The sequence below is a fragment of the Meles meles genome, chromosome 3 (assembly GCF_922984935.1).
Source record: "Meles meles chromosome 3, mMelMel3.1 paternal haplotype, whole genome shotgun sequence".
Taxonomy (NCBI): Eukaryota; Metazoa; Chordata; class Mammalia; order Carnivora; family Mustelidae; genus Meles; species Meles meles.
In genome coordinates, this window is record NC_060068.1 from 142,781,602 (window position 1) to 142,799,802 (window position 18,201).

The window sequence follows — 18,201 nt, forward strand, 5'->3', positions numbered from 1 at the left end:
GCTTCCTAGACCCCCAAGTTCTTCATCTTTAGATGGAGATAATGATAGGACCTGCTTCTTCGGGTGGTTGTGTGTGTTAAATGAGTAGATCTTTTAAAATACTCGTGTGGTGCATCCGTATGAAGTTGTCCGTGTATGTTAACTTGCATTATCATTATTCACGTATACCTACCCATGTGACAAGCCCATCATCTCTCTTTTCATGCAGGCCTGCTGGACCTTCCCACAGTTTGTTCCTGTCAGCCTTTCCCTGCCTGGGAATGTGCAGGGAGCTCCATTGCTGTGGGGATTGCAGGGTGTGGTCCTTTCTCTTGGCCAATTACAAGGATGCTAAATGAAGCTGGTCTTTGTCCCCGGTTTCCACCTCCTTGTGGAGAAGCACTCATGTAGGGACCTGGCTGAGGAGAGCAGGCCTCCTTCTCAGTCTCCATCCCTTCTCTTGCAAATGCAATAAGCATTTCACCCTGCCTCTTCCTTTCACAGGCTTATGAGGGTCTGAATGAAAAGGCTTTCAAAGTAGCCTAACTTCATAGAGGAAGGCGACCTGGTCTTGAATTCTTTCCCTTTATTCTAGGATGAGATGAATTTCCCTCTCTTTGACCAAATATTTCCCCCAGTTGTGTGGACTCAGATTAAAGAAACACACGCCATACTTCCCAGTGCTTCAAATTAAGAAGATGCTTTCAGGAATCTTTCTACTTTTCTCGTCACAGCCACTATGGAAAACCCTTATGTCAGGAGTTCCTTTCCCATTTGACAGCTGATGAACCCCACCCTTGAATCCACCACGCAGCCTCTCAGCCTCCCGCTGAGGTAGGCACAGCATCAGGCTTGGATGTGGGGTCCCTCACCTTGGTCTAGACTCCTTTTCACCTTGTTCAGCTGGATGCTGATAGATTAGGCTTTTAGGGGAGACCATTGAACTGTGGGCCATCTAAAAGTTCCGAATAATTTCTATTAAGAAAACAATCTTTTCCTTGCATCATTATGAGGATGTGAAGAAAGGGGTTAATGGAATAAAAATCTACCCCCATGAGGATGTTCACAACAATTGGACCAGGAAGGTGCAGGAGGAAGGCATGGGGCTCTGCTGGGAAAATCATCAGAGGAGGAGTATCTTGGCTCCCTCCTCTCAGGGAATGGACTCGAGATCTGGGGAAGCAGAGGATGCCTTTGTTTAGAATTTTGTTTTGAACTTTGTTTCGATTCCAGGAAGCAAGGCTAACAACTCTCACCCAGAAATAGGAAAATGTTAGCCATCCACATGGCCAACCCATCGGGGCTCACTTGTTCTGACCTTGTGCAGGGGAAAGAGGAGCCCTTTCTGGGACAGCTTTGCCCATGCCTGTTGCTGGAGCTGCCCTCCTAAAACCTCTCTTTCCCACAGGAGTTCCCATCTTTCTAACTTGTGGCTCCAGCCACGAGTCAAGCGAAACAGGCCAGGTCAGAATTGTCATTCTCACAATGTGGGCTAAGTCCAGGCCAAGAGTGAACAGGAGCCCATTAAGATATATGATCATATGTGTAAGATGATCCTCTAGGGAATAAATGTATTATTTATATAAACCATGTGTATAGAATCCATGTATATATAATTTACCCTGCAGAGATGGGATCAGACACGTGTGGTCTAGAATGCAGAACCAGACTTCGGAAGGATACTGCAAATTGCCTGTAGTTGCCTTCAGGGAGAGGACCGGGCTTTGGGTAGGAGCCAAGTGGTTTGAAAGTGACTCGCCTTTTTATTCAATACGCAGTCTGAACTTTTGCACACATACATGACCGTGGCTGTGATGACACCGTTTTAAACGAGTACCTGGCCTTCCCGCAGGACATCACTCCTCGCCATGCCCTGCACAGGCTCCTCTTCCTCCTCCACCGCTACAGACATGATCTCTGAAATTCCTTTTGGCAGCTCCCACCTTTTGGTTCACCTGCTCCCCGAAATCATCCAAGCTGCTGGACGGTCTCCTTAGGACTTTGGTCTGTCTGATCTGTCTTTGTGGTCTGTCTGATCTCCTATCTCTGTCCGTCCCCCTGGGCCTCCTCATTGAGCCTGACTCTGAAGTGGCCCGTTTCAGTCACCATCTCACTGGCTCCCCGGATTCTCACACCGTAGTGCCCCCTGACGCCCTTGCCTTGCCAGCTCTGAACTGTTGTGTGTTGTCCCAGCTCCATGTTGAGGTTCCTGGAAGAGAGACATAAAACCCCATGACTGGGTCCCAGCGACCCACTCATTCTTTTCTAATCAGCTTCTTATTATGCTTCCCCCCCATGGACCCCCTTGTTCTCCTTCTCCCCGGTTACATTGTGGCCTTCGCCCATGAGCTGCTCGGAACGCGCACCTCACTCCTCCGTACTGTCTCTGTACTCGCTCCTCTGTACTCTCACCACACATCCCACCTCAGAGGAACCCTATCTCCAAGACAGGCTCTGCGCCCACCCTCGAGGCCATCCCAGTTCTCCTCCTTCTGGACTCTTCCACATCAGTGTTCTTCTCTCTTCTTCTCTATTCTTCTCTAGTTCATACTGGTGTGACACAGAGCTCTATTCTGGGCTTCGCTTGATTTAATAGTCTTTCCAGCAGCGCCTGAGGAAACAGAAGGCATGTGTGGTGAAGGTTGTGGAGTCTGCCTGGAGCCGCACCTATCACGACTGTCTCCACCCAACCACCCCCCGCCCCCATCCCGTTGCCGGAAGCTTTCAAGGTCGACAGCTCTCAGCGGATCCCTCTCTGGGGCTCACCAGGAACGGAAGAGCGCCATCTATAGTCCATGCTCCCCACGGGGGGCAGCTGCCCTCAATGACTGGCCATGACGAGGGTGTAGCCGGTTCAGTGACTGGTTGTTAATCAGGAGCCCTTGGCCCAGGATGACTCTGCAAGGACCCACTGACCCCTGAGCTCCCTGTGGGAACCAGCTGGGGACTCTCTTGAGTCTGCGTTGCAGGCCACTCGTCCTCTGTTTTCCACACCGCCACCCCTAGGGATCCTGCGCGCACAACTCCAGAAGCTTCCTACCTGCCAGTCTTCCCCTCAGAGTCTGCTTCTTGGGAATGGACCGCAAGGCTTTTCAGGATTGGGGGAGAAATCTTGAACAGGGATGGGAAAGATCAGTATTCAGATTGATTCCATCTGCTTGGAACATAGAGGCCAGTCTCAGAAAATTAAGAAAAAAGAACTAAGAGTTTTCTTAATTTTTTTTAGTTTGTTCATTTGTTCGTTCCTTCCTTCCTTCACATAAGAGGGCCTATTCTCTGTCAGGCACTGTGTCGCATGGTGGAAACAGGGCAGCAGAAATGTGAGGGGGAGATGATAAATGAACACCTGGACTTAGAATTATTAGTTCTTTTTTCAAGTAGATGCCTGGCCATATCTCTCATAACTTGTATTTGTACAACTGAGTTTTTTTTTAAGCTACCCAATCCAAAAGATTACACTGATCCAAGGAGCTTAATTAATCTCGTAGTTCCAAATGTCAGAAGTCTGAAGTGAGTCTCACTGGGCTAAAATCAAGGTTTGGCAGGGCTGTGTTTCTCTTGGAAGTTCTAGAGGAGAATCCATTCTGCACCTTTTCTGGCTTTTAGAGGCTTCCCACACTCCTTGTCTTGTGGCCCCACGTTCCATCTAAAACCAACATTGTAGCAACATCTTCATATCGCTTTCTCAGCTTCTATTTTTCTTGACCTGTCTTCTTCTGACTCTGACCTTCCCACCGTGCTTGTGGTCACATCTAGATGATCCAAACAATGTCCCTTTCTCAAGTTCCTTCACTTAATCTTATTATCAAAGTCCCTTGAGCCAGGTAAGGTAACATATTCACAGGCTCTGGGGGTACAGACATCTTTGGGGGGCATTATTCTGCCTGTCATGCCAGATAATTAATATCCATATTAAAGTTTGAGAAGCACTGGCCCATTGTATTTAAATGGCTTTCCTTTCCTACTTTCCCTGCATGTTCACATGTTGTTGAAACCTTTTTAAATTAAGAGCATGAATGATAAGCTTGTTTTTCTCATTTGCTTGACCTCCGTACATATGTGGTTCTGTGGAGATTAAGACAATTCTGATCTTTATTGCTAGACAGACGTTGCTGGAGGGAGGGGTTGGGGGCTGGGATGCTGTGTATATGTGTCTGGTTATTTCCTCCTGGCTGTCTTAAGTGGTGAAGCCTACTGTGTATGCTGATGCTGGCTGAAATGTTTGAGAAAGCTATTTCTGTCAATTACTAGCAGTAAGACCTTGGAGAAGTCACATGACTGCTCTCACACAACTCTTTCATCGCTTACAAAATGGTCGGTCCAACTCTTATGCTACTGATACAAGGGTGAGGATATAGTAAGATGGAGGATTTCATCAACAAGGAATTCTTGAATGATTATGTCATTTTTTTGGTTTTTTGTGGATGCTGAACCTTGAGGACAAGAGGGACTCTTTCACCTCACATTCTTTTCTTTTCTTTTTTTTTCTTTTTTCTGTTTTTTAAAGATCTACTTATTCATATGAGGGAGAGAGAGAACACAGTGGGGAGAGAAAGAGGGGGAGGGAGAGAGAGAATCTTAAGCAGAGTCTATACTGAGCATGGAGCCCAACTTGGGGCTCGATCCCCTGACCCTGAGATCATGACCTGAGCTGAGACCAAGAGTCCATGGCCCAAGTGACTGGGCCACCCTGTTGTCCCCTCACATTTTTTCTTTGAGAGAGCCAGAGTCCCTGCATGTGGTTCCCCCTTATGGTTAAGGCTTTTAACTAACTTCGGATCAGGGGTGCCTGGGTGGCTCAGTTGGCTAAGCATCTGCCTTTGGCTCAGGTCATGATTCTAGGGTCTTGGGATCAAGTTCCACATCGGGCTCCTTGTTCAACGGGGAGCCTGCTTCTCCCTCTGCCTGCCACTCCCCTTGCTTGTGCATCCTTTCTCTCTATCTTTGATAAATAAATAAATAAATAAAATGTTTAAAGAAAAAAAACTTTGGCTTAGATCAGAAGATTAAGAAAAGGAGAGCTAGATAGACATTAAGATCCCTGAAATCTACACCTGGGCCTGTCTTTCATCCCTGTAAAAGAAACCCCTGGGGCATTATTTGCTGAAATCTGGATGCACATTAGAATTAGATGGAATGGGTCTAATCAGTGTTTCTGTTTCACTGGGGCTGGGTAAGATCTAGGAATCTGAATCTTGATAAATCTCTCCAAGTGGATAGAATATGATCTCTATCTCCTGACTCCTGTAGGCTAATGTAAGCTTGGGATCCATTAGCAGAAGAACAATACATGAAACAAAGGAGGGGACAGTGCCTCAGAGCTGTGTACAGAACACACAGTTTTGCTGCACAGTAGATGGAGATCTGGGGACCCCACTGCCAGAGGAACTTGAGCAAAGTCATCACGGGAACAAGACCTGAATGGGTGGAGACACAAAATGACTTTACTTAAGGAAAGCCCAAAAGGGCAAATGGCTCACTTTCCCAAGGTCACCCAGTGAAATTTATCAATGAAAACACCTGCAAAAGAGACATATATTTCCTTTTGCCTGAAACTGATTTACTAAATCACAAAAACCAAATACCATAGTGATGAAAACAGTTGGGCATGCGGATTCATTTTTCTTTCCTAACTAAACTGCTTGCAGAACTCGCTTCTGTCAAAAACAATGGCCAGTCAAGGAGAGAAATGCAACTAGGGTGGCTAGGCTGGATGCCTTTGCCTGAGGTAGTGAAAGGAATCTTCCTGATTATCTGAGGACAGGAAGACCTGGTTTCACTTGGATGCATTTCCTTGTAGTCTTTCTGATAGGAACTGAGATTTTGTGTCTGTCATGGTTGATAGGTACATTCTACTCACCAACGTTGTCCCTTCTTCCTCAGAGTCCGGACACATGAACAACATGCTAAAAACTGGTATGACAGTGATCACGCACACACACACACATACACATACACACACACACACAAGATTTGCCCAAGTGAAAAACCAACACCTATAAACACCTTTTAAATCCTTACAATTGTTTTGTGAGGCAGAACTTTTTTTGTGATCTCGTTGTGACTATCGCCATCATTGTTATTTGCAAAGGGGACTCCATACCAAACAACATACAACTTGGAAATGGCAGAGCCAGGATTTGAACTTCAGTCTTCTGGCCACAAATTTAATGCCCAAACTGACCTCTGAGTGGTAACAACACAGCAGTGTGGAGTTTCCTGGGGCTGTCCTAAGAAACTGCCCGAACTGGGGGGCTTCAAACAACAGAAATATATTGTCTCAGTTCTGGGGTCTGGATCCCAAATCAAGGCATCTGCATGACTCTGCTCCCTTTGAAGTCTTCAGGGAGAAGCCTCCCTTGCCTCTTCCTGACTTCCGGTGGTTTGCTGGCAATCCTGGCACTCCTTGGCTTGTGGATGTGTAACTCTGGTCCCCTCTTTGTTTCCAGGGGTTCTGCTTCTGTGTCTGTGTCCTCAGATGGTTTTCTTTTTATAAGGACACCAGTCATTTTGGGTTAGGGGCCTTCACCACTCCAGTATGACCTCAACTTAAATAATTATATCCTCAACAATCCTATTTTTAAATAAAGTCACATTCTGGGGGTTAAGTCCTCCACATATCATTTTTGGAGGGGACAGAATTCCACCATGACATTGTCTTCCAGCTTTCCCCTTGAGTTATAGTTCTACAGTGCATATTTTTTTATCCTAACTAGATTGTGAATTTCCCAGGAAAGAAAATTCAATTTTACATCTGACGGGTCCAGCTGGCTGCTCTTGGGCTGGATCTGGACTACAGGCATGTTTGTCTGCTCTGAAATATTGACCTACACAATGCTGTGGAAGATTTTCTGTATTAGTCTGTGAGCATTCATTTTTTAGTTCTTATTGTTCTTACTGAAGTATAATTAACATACAGTGAAATATTAGTTTCCAGTGAACAACATACTGATTCCACAGTTCTATACAATGCTCAAAATGGCGGATGTTTCATTAATGTGCATGTCTTCCTTGCATAGAAGCCATGTTGGTCTCTGTATCGTTCCAATTTTAGTGTATGTGCTGCTGAAGAGAGATTATTCTGTGACCATTAAAAAGTTTGGGAGATTCACATGCAAATCTTGATGTCAGGTTTCCATGACAAACCAGAATGTCTGGCTACTTACCAGAGGAACATGGCACCATAGTCTTCATTGCCTGAAGCCTAGCACGGGCTTCTTATTGATTCTGCTTCTCTGGAGAGCCTCAGTTAATACACTCTTCACTCAGAAATATGTCTAATATCTAAGCTCCTTTTACGATGTCCACTGCTGTCACTCTGGTGCAGGCCATCATTATCTCTCTTCTGAATGTTACAATTGCTGCATACCTAGAATCCCAGCTATAGCTTTTCTTTTTCTTTTTTCTTTTTTTTGGTCTTCTTTTAAAAAAAGATTTATTTATTTATTTGAGAGAAATGGAGAGAGCATGTGTGAATGAGTGGGGGGAGGGGCAGAGGGAGAGGGAGAGAGAGAATATCCAGCAGACTTCTCGGTAAGCATGGAGCCCAATGCGGGGATCGATCCCAGGACACCAAGATCATGACCTGAGGTGGAATCAAGAGTCGGCCACTCAACTGACCTAGCCACCCAGGCACCTCCAACCTATTTTCCAAGTAGCAGCCAGGGTGACCCTTTAAAGCCCTAAGTCTATCATGATACAACTTTACTTAGTAACCTCCATTGTCTCCCATCCCACTCACAGGAGAAGCTGAAGTCCTTAGATGGCCTTTAAGGTCTTATGCAATCTGGCCTACGGTTGCTTTTTCCAACCACATCTCTATACCCTGCCCTGCCTCATAGCCTCCAACCACATATGCTTTTCCTTCCACTTGCCACCCATGATCCAGCCTCAGGGCCTTGGCATCTGCTGCTCTCTCTGCCTGGAAAGCCCTTTGTGCAGGCTAATCCATCTGAGTTACCCATATGTAAGATAGCACTAGTTTTTTGCATCTCGAGAGAAGCAATGACTTTATCCAGACTTGCCAAAATATGTCTCAGCCAACTGCCTCAGGGTGTCATCTGGGAGAGATGGGCTTCTTTTCGTTGGTCTTGGTCATGTGCAATTTTGGCTCTCTGTTGCTGCACCTGTGTAAGAATGGTGTGCAGGCTACTCAAGGAGAAATGATAAATCTGAGTATTGGTCATCATGTGCACATTAAACCTTGCTTTCTCTTCATTGCCCGATTCTCATGTACCTCCCAAAATTTTGAGTGACTACTTTCTCAAGAAACTCTTGCTCTTTTATCTTAAATCTGAGAAAACATCCTAAAACACTGCTTTGTGAGGGAAAAGGCATGAGACATTATGGGAAGTAGATGCTTTAGGCAGATGTGCACAGAGCAAACATCCTCCACATGATCCCCATGTGATCGGAGAGACCCTGTCTGTCCTGCCCCCGACCCTCCACCCCAGCCCACTTCTCCTGGGCCTTCCATCGTGGTCGGCAAGCTCTGAGGGTTCACTTCAGATCATCTACTTGTCTTCATCATGATCACAGAAAGAGCTCATATGTCGGAAGAGTAAATCTCCCGAGCTGTGGAATCAATTAAACAGGGCTCCAGTCCCAAATGTGACATCCTAGATAGTGGGGCTTTGGACAAGTTATACGCCTCTCTTTGTGAGTTTCCTCACTTAGGATAGAGCTGGTAGGGCCTTCATTATGGGGCTGTTCTGGGATTTAAACGCAGTTGTGTATAGTGAGCACCTGGCCCGTGGCAAGCATTCAGTGCCTGGGAGTCAAGATGAGTCAGCATTGAAACTGAAGACGGACTCTGTCACCCGAGGCTGAGCTGCAGTGTGCGGTAGACACTCGTGACTGCTCCAGGGAGACTGACCCCTGGGCCATCCTTCACACCATCACCCCAGTGCTCTTCCCAGAATATAAACATGGCCAGGCCACCCCCCTCCTTAAAATGTGTGTGACACTCACCTCCAGTCCAGCCTGCACGGAGCCTGCATGCCAGCCCTTAAGACCCTGCATCTTTTTGGCCTCCCCTCCTCCCTCTTTGGTTCACTCACCACCGAACTTTGCTCTAGGCATTAAGAAAATAAGTAATTAGTGACCCATGAACTCGGTCACTAAATCAGTCATGTCTCTGCTCAGTCTTGTGTACATTCAACCATATTTTCTCTGCCTCCTTTGAAAGATGTCACGGGAGGTTTTCTATACTGTGTCCGCTGTATTCTCCAGCTCAGCTCCTTGGCCAAAATGGGAAAGAGGCTGGTCTGGGGTGGCCAGGTTTTTGTGCATACTCAGAGCCCTACCAGACGTGGTCCTCCAGCGTCTGTAAAGGTGCTGGGCTCCATAGGGCCATTTCCCAGATCCCTTCTGACCAAAGCTTTGGGAGCAGGGGCTGGGGCCCCGCACACTCACCAGCGAGGAGTCGTTCCCCGGTGCTGCTGGGGTTCACAGCCCCACCTTCACCCAGAGAGCCCAGGGAGGTGTGCCCAGGGAGACGCTGGGTGGGGATGGCTTTCTCATTGGCAGGCAAGTCAGTGTGGGCCCAGTCAGTCCGGGGAGAACAAGAACAGCAGCCTGGATGTCTGGGATGGTCTCTGCCCTCCTCCCCCACCCTGGCCTCCCCCGGCAGGAACCTAACTGTGTATCTCTGTCCTAGAATGTGAGGAATGTGCCAGAGCCTGATAGGCCTGAAGCGATCTGCAGAGAGGCAGGGAGGAGCGCTGCTCCTCAGTCAGAGGCCTGAGAGGGTAAGGACTCTGGGTCCTGAGGGCCGGGCTGCCCCTCCCCTCCTCCCTGGGCCTCCTGCAGCAGCTGGATCTCAAAGGCTCCATTGTGCATTGAGCTGGATTTTGGTCCCTAGTGTGCCAGGGAGGAGGCGGGAGGAGGGACACTGTCGGGAGGCTGTCCCCTCCCAGTGCTCTTCTGGCTGGTGTTCCCAGGGGCCTTGGCCTGGGGAGAATGATACACACATGGGTGGCTGCTTCTGCATTCCCGGGGAGCCGAGTCTGTCCTGGGGCCCAGGTGAGTTTCCTGGCGGGGGGGTTGGGGGGTGGTGGTGGTTGGTGGATGGGGTGGGTTGGGTTTGGCCTGGGGCTTCCCTTGAGGTGGTTGGTCCAGTGATGACTCAGGGATCTGCTGGGTAAGGAAAGTGACTTTTCCAAAGATGGGGAGATGGCTCTGCTTTCTGACCCCCTTTCCTCCTTCCCTCGTTCAGTATTTGTCATTCTGGCTTTGTAAAGAGGGAGTAGACCCTGGGAAACTTCTACTTTTCCTGAAGAGAGACTTTGAGCTCACTCTGTGAGGAGCCGGTGCTGCTCTTGGCTGCCGCTCGCAGGGTGTGACTAACCCCTTCCGTCTTTTCTTCCCAGGATTCCCTAGGTCAGGAAGGAACCTCAGGCAGGGAGTGCCTCTGGGACCCATGGGTGGTCATAAATTTGGCCTCTGTCACTCAAACCTATTTTCATCAGGGTTGCTGTCACCAGAGAAACGGGCAATTTCCTGCCTCCTACCTATTGCAGTGTGATTTTTTTTTTTTTTTTTTTGGTACGTCAACTTGAAGCCATGGAGACCTGTTGCCTTAAGAAATTGTCAAGCCATCTGGGACTTGACATCAGGTGATCCACCATTCCAGTTTGCCTGGACCTGAAGACTTTCTTAGGGTGTAGTTACTGCTAAAACCAGAAGAGTCCCCAGCAACCGGGGTGGTTAGTCACCCTAATGGAAGCTCCTTGCTTCTTTTTGGAGCAGGACCAAGGTGGGGCCCTGCCTTCTTGAGTAGGGAATTTATCAGGATGCGTGGCAGCTTTGCAGGAAGGTGGCAGTCAGGAAGGACTTCTTGGGAGATAGGAGAGCGTCACGCCAAGGAATCATTCCTAACTCTTGTTAGTATTCCATGTCTTCCTGGAGCACCGTGTGGTTCCTCGGTCAGGGAACCCAGGAGAATCCCTAGCCAAGGCAAACAGATTCGTAAATGATGCCCTTTGTACAAAAGGCACAACCTCTAGCTAGCAAAATGAAAACATTTTGCTTCTCTAGATTTTTAAGATTTAGAAATTTTTCAGATCCTTTCCCTAAATCCTGTTGCCATTGTACCCCACAGGAGCAGATGCTGAATGGGTGTGGGGGAACATGCGGGATCCCTGGTCTGCCAGCCAGGGACCTCAGTTCTCGCTCTGACTCAGTCTACCCACACTTGGGCAGGCATCATCATGGTGAATCACTGGGTCTTTGAGGCCACAGTGTCTGGCTTGATCATGGTTCTTAGACTTGACTTGAGCAATTTACTTACCCTCTCTGTTTTAGTTCCCCCGTCTGTAGATTTGTGATATAATTATGCATTCTTCATAGAGTTGTGGTAGGGATTAGGTCTATGTGTGAAACACTTAAAATGACCTGACACACAGAGAATTAAGAACAAGAAATGTCAACCGTATTAATTATACTTCTATGACCCTAGCACATCAAGCTCTCTCTTTAGGCCTTTGTTTGCTCATCTATAAGAGGAGGGATTGTAGGCGTGGCCTGCAGAGGTGCCCTCGGGAGCTCTGCTCCTGCTCTCTGAGCCCCAGGTTCAGATCTGCTTCTGTCTGACATCCTGTCCTCAGCCCAAGATTTCATGTACAAGAGTTCTGTGGCTCAAAACCATCAGCCAACCAACCAACCCCGAAGAAAGCATCCTCAGAGTTCTTATGACATTATCACCCAGTGATTTCATTGTTTCACCTGGTTTGGGGCATCAATAAGGTTGGCTTCTGAATCCACTATTTCTCTGAGTCAACTTGCCATTTCCCTTACCGAGGCTTCTCATGCCATGTCCCCAAACTGTTTCTTGCACTTGTCGGGGCCTTTCCCTAGGGAGGATGATAGGGGAGTTGTAGGTCTGAGGACCGTTGATATAAACAACCCCTGTTACGCTCCCCTAGTTATCCTAGAGAAATGGATCAAAGTATGAGACATATCCTGGAGTGACTCCATAGTTCTGTGACTTTGGACAAATCTCTTATATTCTTCAAACCTCAGTTTTCCTGTCTGTAAACTGGATTGAATGATACTACCTGTCACACGGCGTTTTGGGTGAGGATTACATCAGATAATTCATCTCATGGATTTGGTGAAGGGTCTGGCTTCTGATCACCCCTCAGTACTAGTGGGCTGTTTTACTGTTCCCTAGTAAAGACTATTCCCACAACCCTTGTCCCTAATTCACAGCTCCACTGTGCTCCTGTTTCTGGCTGCTTCTGCCATTACAACTGTTTAAGGGGGAGTCAACAGGGAGAACCAGTAGTCCTCAGGGGAAGGGAGGCAGGAAAGGAGGAGGCCCTTGGTAACACTGAGGCCTGGACGGATGCCTAGCTGGTTTGCCGCGGTGTCACATGATGATGAAAGTTGGCTCTGGCCACCCCAGGTGACCTGCATTCCCACATTCCCGTGGACTCTGCCTGCGGCATCAGTTCCCCATAATGCTTCTCATTGGCTCACATAAATCTCCCCAGTGCGCATGGTGAGAGGTGCTGGTTCTGGTCAATTGCCGTCATGTCTGTCTTTCTGGAACCTTGAAGAGTCTGGCTGCTGTTTAATAAATTATAATTGCTCACAGAGGATCGCAGAGTAAGCCATGTCAACGTTCAATAACCTAAAAGCTTCTAGCACTGCCCTGTAATCGTCAACGCTTTCTTGAAGAAATTTGGCAGACTTACACTCCTAAACAGGGGGTGTGAGAGAGAACATTTGCCTATATTGATTGCTGGTGTTTTTAACTTTCAACACTTTCGGTAAATGTGAATCATGAGTATAATAATAGGAAATCGAGGGGGAATGCTGGTCATAGTGAATGATGCCTCATATATGAACTTTAGAAAGCTTGTGAGGCATTTTGAACTTACTGACAATAGAGAATTTCAGAACAATAAACCCACCATCTAGTTCTAGCACATTTCTACGTTACACCATATCCACTTCAGAATATTTTTATTTCATTCTCTTACTTTAAAAAAAAAATCAGGGGTGCCTGGGTGGCTCAGTGGGTTAAGTCTCTGCCTTCGGCTCAGGTCATGGTCTCAGGGTCCTGGGATCGAGCCCCGCATCGGGCTCTCTGCTTGGCAGGGAGCCTGCTTTCCCCTCTTTCTCTGTCTGCCTCTCTGCCTGCCTCTCTGCCTACTTGTGCTCTCTCTCTCTCTCTCTCTCTCTCTGTCAAATAAATAAATAAATCTTAAAAAAAAATCATTGCAGGGGCAAGTAGGGTCTCCTGGTAGTTCTCCCCAATCTCAGTTCCCTCCCTCCCTTCCTTCCTAGCATTCATCACTTTTATGAATTCAGTGATTTTGTGCTTTTAGTACATGTCCATGTGCCCCTAATCATTGCAAAGAATTTTTTCTGGGGGCGCCTGGGTGGCTCAGCGGGTTAAAGCCTCTGCCTTCAGCTCAGGTCATGATCTCAGGGTCCTGGAATTGAGCCCCACATTGGGATCTCTGCTCAGCGGGAAACCTGCTTTCCTTCCTCTCTCTCTGCCTGCCTCTCTGCCTACTTGTGATCTCTGTCAGATAAATGAATAAAATCTTAAAAAAAAAGAATTTTTTCTGAAGATTTTGATACTGAAACAAAATGATACGCTTATGCACCTTGCTTTTCCCCCCCTCCCTCCACGTGATGATCGGAGAGACATCCATGTAGAGAAATGGAGCCACGGCTGTGATTAGCATCTGTCCTAACAAGGACAGTGTAGGTTTACATATTAAAACCTGCTGATGGTGTGACCATCAGGACAAAGAAGGAAAAAAAATATGCATGCAGGGAAACCCTTCCTCAAGTTTTCTTCTCAAAGTTGGGGTGGAAGGTGGCGGCTCACATCCAGCAAGTTGCCGAGAGTGAGATGTTTCCAGATTAGTGACTTCAGACTGCAGCACGGTCAGCCCCCAGGGATCTGGAGGACCTTTGACTCTGTCACGAACTTGCTATGTGACCTTGGTAGAATCACTACTCCTTTGTTTCTTTGCAGTAAAATGAGGAGTAGACGAAATTATCTCTTAAATCCCTTTTATCTCTTCATTTTCTATAAGTATTGCCTCTTCCTTATTTTTATCCCTCATCCTCGATATGTCAAGATGCTTTCTCTTTTCTATCTTTAAAATACCACGTCATTCACGATATCCCCTCACCTCTCCTTTGCCAAAATCACAGTGCACAGTCTCACACATATACTCCTGGATTGCCATACAGCTTTTAGCTGGCCTTCCTCCCTCTCGGCTTCCCTTCTCCCCTGTCCTTCTCATACCACCCCAGGTAGAATTTCCATTGTTATTAGGCTATTCCCATGCTCAAGAATGCTTCATGCCTCCCTATTGCTGGATGTATCTATTCTAAATTCCTCTGCTTGCTTTGAAATGCCTTCCCTATCCTGACTCTGCCTTATTTATCAATTTTAGCCCTGTGATCCCTGACCTCTCTGGTACGTACAAGGCTGGCTTCTGCTGTCTCTGTGTATGCAAAGTTCATTCCCCCTTATCTTGCTGATCTCTGTGCCAGTAATTTTGCTCCCCCCACCCAAGAAAATGAAAAGAAAGCCACAGACTCAGGTATAATACATGAAAACCATGTATCTGATACTTGTATCCAGAACATTAAAAAACAAACAACAAAAAGATCCACCCTGGGACACCTGGGTGGCTTAGTCTGTTAAGCATCTGCCTTCGGCTCAGGTCATGATCCCAGGGTCCTTGGATTGAGTCCCACATAGGGCTCCTCGCTCAGTGGGGAGTCTCCTTCTCCCTCTGCCTGCTTGGCCTTCCGCTCTTTCTCTCTCTCTGACAAATAAATAAATAAAATCTTAAAAAAAAAAACCCCACCCTTATAACTCAGTAATGAGAAGGTAAATAACCTAATGAAATGGACCAAAGACAAAGTAAAGACACTTTCATTCAGAAAAATGTATGTATGGTAAATAAGACCATGAAAAAAATGCTCAACATGATTAGTTATTAAGGAAATGTCAACTGAAACAGTGAGATAAAGCTACACACTCATAGAATGGCTAAAATTAAAAATCCTGGTACTATCAGAGGTTGGTGGGGGATACGGAGTAACCAGAAACCAGAACTGTCTTACATTGCTGATGGGAATGCAAAACGGTATAGCTGTTATGGGAAGGAGTTTGGCAGTTTTTAACTATATGTCAATTTTTTTAAAATTAGTAACTTTTTCTCCCCCATAATAATAATAAGAACAAAAATGAAACTAGCTTATACCAAAAGTAATTTGTTGATTCATAAATGAAAAGTCCAGGGGTTGTTGGCTTTAGGTATGGTCGGATCAAGATAGCCAAATTATATTATCAGAAAGTTAGCTTTCCTAAACTCCTAAACTTTAACTGGGTTTGGCCTCAACCTCAGGCACACCTTCACCGTGAGGTAAGCCCCACTGTTCCAGGCTGTCATAGCCACAGCTGCAGGTGCAACAGAAAGAAATCTCTTCCTGCAGAGTGCAGATGAGGGTCTGAGGGCTAGTTCTCATCAGCTCCACCTTGGTTATGTGGCCATGGGATAACATAACGTGATCGGCTTATGCTTGAGTCCGGTGCCCACATTTGGAGCTGAGAATGGAGTCAGCCCCGCTTGAACCCCATGGACTGGGTTTATGGGGCTCATCTGGCTAATGAGGAAGCTCAAGGTTGAGTCTGGGACTGTGTCGTTGCCGTCTTAGTCCTTAGCCACTTCTCTACCTGCCTTCCGTGTTAGAAAACAAATGTGCACCTATTACAGAATACTTGGGAAGTAGACAAGAGTAGACAAAAAGATAAGGAAAAATGACCCAGCACTAGCCTCTATGGATCTTCTGGTCTCTTTCCTTTTAGTCATTAAAAAAATCATACATCTATTTAAACATATTGCATTCCAAATGATACCTTTTTGGCTTGACTTGTCTCTAGTCCCTTCTTAAGGCCCAGCTAAGTCTTTACATTCTTTCATGTTGAAATACAGTCCATGTGCCAAAGAGCTCCGTAAACTATGAATCCCTGTGCAGCCATTAATTCTTCTTCCTATTATGTGGCTCACCCAAATTTTCCAGATTCCTTCTTGTCTCCCAAGTGGCTGCCCCCTGGCTCATGGGTCCCCAGGCAGCTGGCACACAGGCTCTCTCTACTCCGGAGATTCTCACACTTTAGAGGACAAGGAAATCCCTAAGATGCTCATGGAAAATGCACATCTCCAGATCTACCCCTGGATATTCGGAGGTGAAGTAGGTAGAGAAGGGCTCAAGGAATAATTCTAAATTTTTCTTCTATTAAAATTTACCGTTTATACAGAACCATCCTCAAAATCACATGTGTACCACCCAGTGAATTTTCACAAGGTGAATATATCCCTCTCTGCTGCTTCCTGGGGTTGCCGATCATTTATTGTACTTAATGGTATAGACTGCCACTTACTTACCCATTCTCGTGTAGAGGGACATTTGGGCTGTTGCCAGGTTCTGCGTATTAACCATATTGCTGCTGTGAATATTTTCGTAGATACATTTTGGTGAACACATATACGTATTCTTTTGAGTATACACCTAGGAATGGAATTTCTGGGTCTTACCGCATGCATATATCCAACTTGAACTGATAAGTCAGTTTCTCCCAAGCAAAAAATCTTCAAGGCTTAGTATCACACTTGCTATATACGGGATGGGAGTTTTATCTGTCTTTTTTATTTTAGCTGGTCTGTGAGGAGGTGTTGCACTGTAGTTTTAATTTTCATGTCCCTCATGAGTTTGAGAAAATTTTCATAAATTTATTGGCATTTGGATATTGCCTTTGGTAAGTGCTTATTCGTGCCTTTAGTCCATTTTTTTAAAAAAAGATTTTATTTATTTATTTGTCAGAGAGAGAGAGCATACATGAGCAGGGGGAGGGGCAGCGAGAGAGGAAGAAGCAGGTTCCCCGCTGAGCAGAGATCCGGTGTGGGGCTCCATCCCAGGACCTTGGGATCATGACTTTAGCCCAGAGCAGATGCTTCACTGACTGAGCCATCCAGGCATCCCTCTTCTCTATTTTTCTACCAGTTGGTTTGGACAGACAACTCTTTAAAAACCAAAAACCAGCGCCTAGGTAATTGTCATGGAGTCTACAAATTATGGCCTGTGAAACCTGCCATTTTCTGCTCTAAACCTCACACATCTTTTCAGAGCTTTCTGCGCTGCCCTCTCCGTCAAACCAGGGTGGCCATGAACGTCCTTCTTCAAGGAGGGCTTACAGGATGGGCATTCACCATTTTTAAGCCGTTGTTTCTTTCCATGCAGTCTTGCGATAGGGACACTCTCTCAAAGCTCGTGGGGGCCAGATGGGAATGAGTAAATTTGACGGTGTGCAGACTGGGTGGTCAGAGAAGAATGAATGACCACAGAGGGACAGCCGACTGGGGCCACATGAGATCGAGGGTCCCAAACTACAGATCTTCCTGTTTTCAAAGCCAAGCCAAGCATCTGGGTTATGTAAAATATCCCAATTTCTGAGTGATATCAAGCAATTCAAATTCAAACTTTGAAAATTCACTGGGTGGGGAAAAGAAAGAAAGAATAACAAAAAAGAACAACAAAAAAAGAATAGAAAGGAAAAAGAAAAATGTTGTTTGTGATGACCTCTGGCCCCTTGTCTATCACTTTTCAAATTGTCACAGAGTAGAGAAGCAGGCCGCCACTCCAAGTGTGATCCTGGGACTAGCAGTAGACAACCTCATCACCCCCCAACTCCAGGAGCACATTAGACACGCAGAACCTTACGCTTTCACCCTATTGAGACAGAATCTAAATTTTACCAATACTCTCAGGCCTTTCATACACACATGAAAGTTTGAGAAGCACCAGTATAGATGTATTGTTCCAAATACTGACTCAAATTAGAATCGTTTGGGGAACTTAAAAGAATTTCTATGGCTGGGCTGCACTATGGACCACGTAAATCAGCCTTCCTGGAGTTGTGGCTCAGGCGCTGCTATTTTTAAAAAGCAATCTGAGTGATTCAAACAGGCAGTCAGAGTTGAGAACCACTCACTCAGATCAATCTGTCATTTGCGAGTGGGAAAAGTGAAACCTCAGAAAACGGATGGATGCAATGTCTTGCCCAAGGTCATTAACTAATGTATGGGAGAATCTGATTTGTGCTCAACCTCTTATCTCATGATTCCCAAGCCAGTGCCTTTTTGCTACAGTTACCTTTGGTTCCTGGGGGCAGAAGTACAAAAT

At 46.3% G+C, this 18,201-nt stretch overlaps 1 protein-coding gene and 1 non-coding gene across 3 annotated transcripts in view; one reads left to right on the forward strand and one right to left on the reverse strand.

The window, feature by feature from the left end:
- Positions 1-6,953: 6,953 nt before the first annotated feature.
- Positions 6,954-7,055, reverse strand: LOC123939528. The gene has a single exon (XR_006817900.1). It is a non-coding gene; the product is annotated as a U6 spliceosomal RNA (small nuclear RNA).
- A 2,870-nt stretch (positions 7,056-9,925) lies between these two features.
- Positions 9,926-18,201, forward strand: part of SH3TC2 (SH3 domain and tetratricopeptide repeats 2) — a 51,671-nt gene continuing 43,395 nt past the window's right edge. For both annotated transcript variants that reach the window (XM_045998917.1, XM_045998918.1), the window contains exon 1: positions 9,926-10,002. In XM_045998917.1, the coding sequence (XP_045854873.1) occupies positions 9,951-10,002 (52 nt within the window). In that variant the 5' untranslated portion in view covers positions 9,926-9,950. The remainder of the gene's footprint in view (positions 10,003-18,201) is intronic.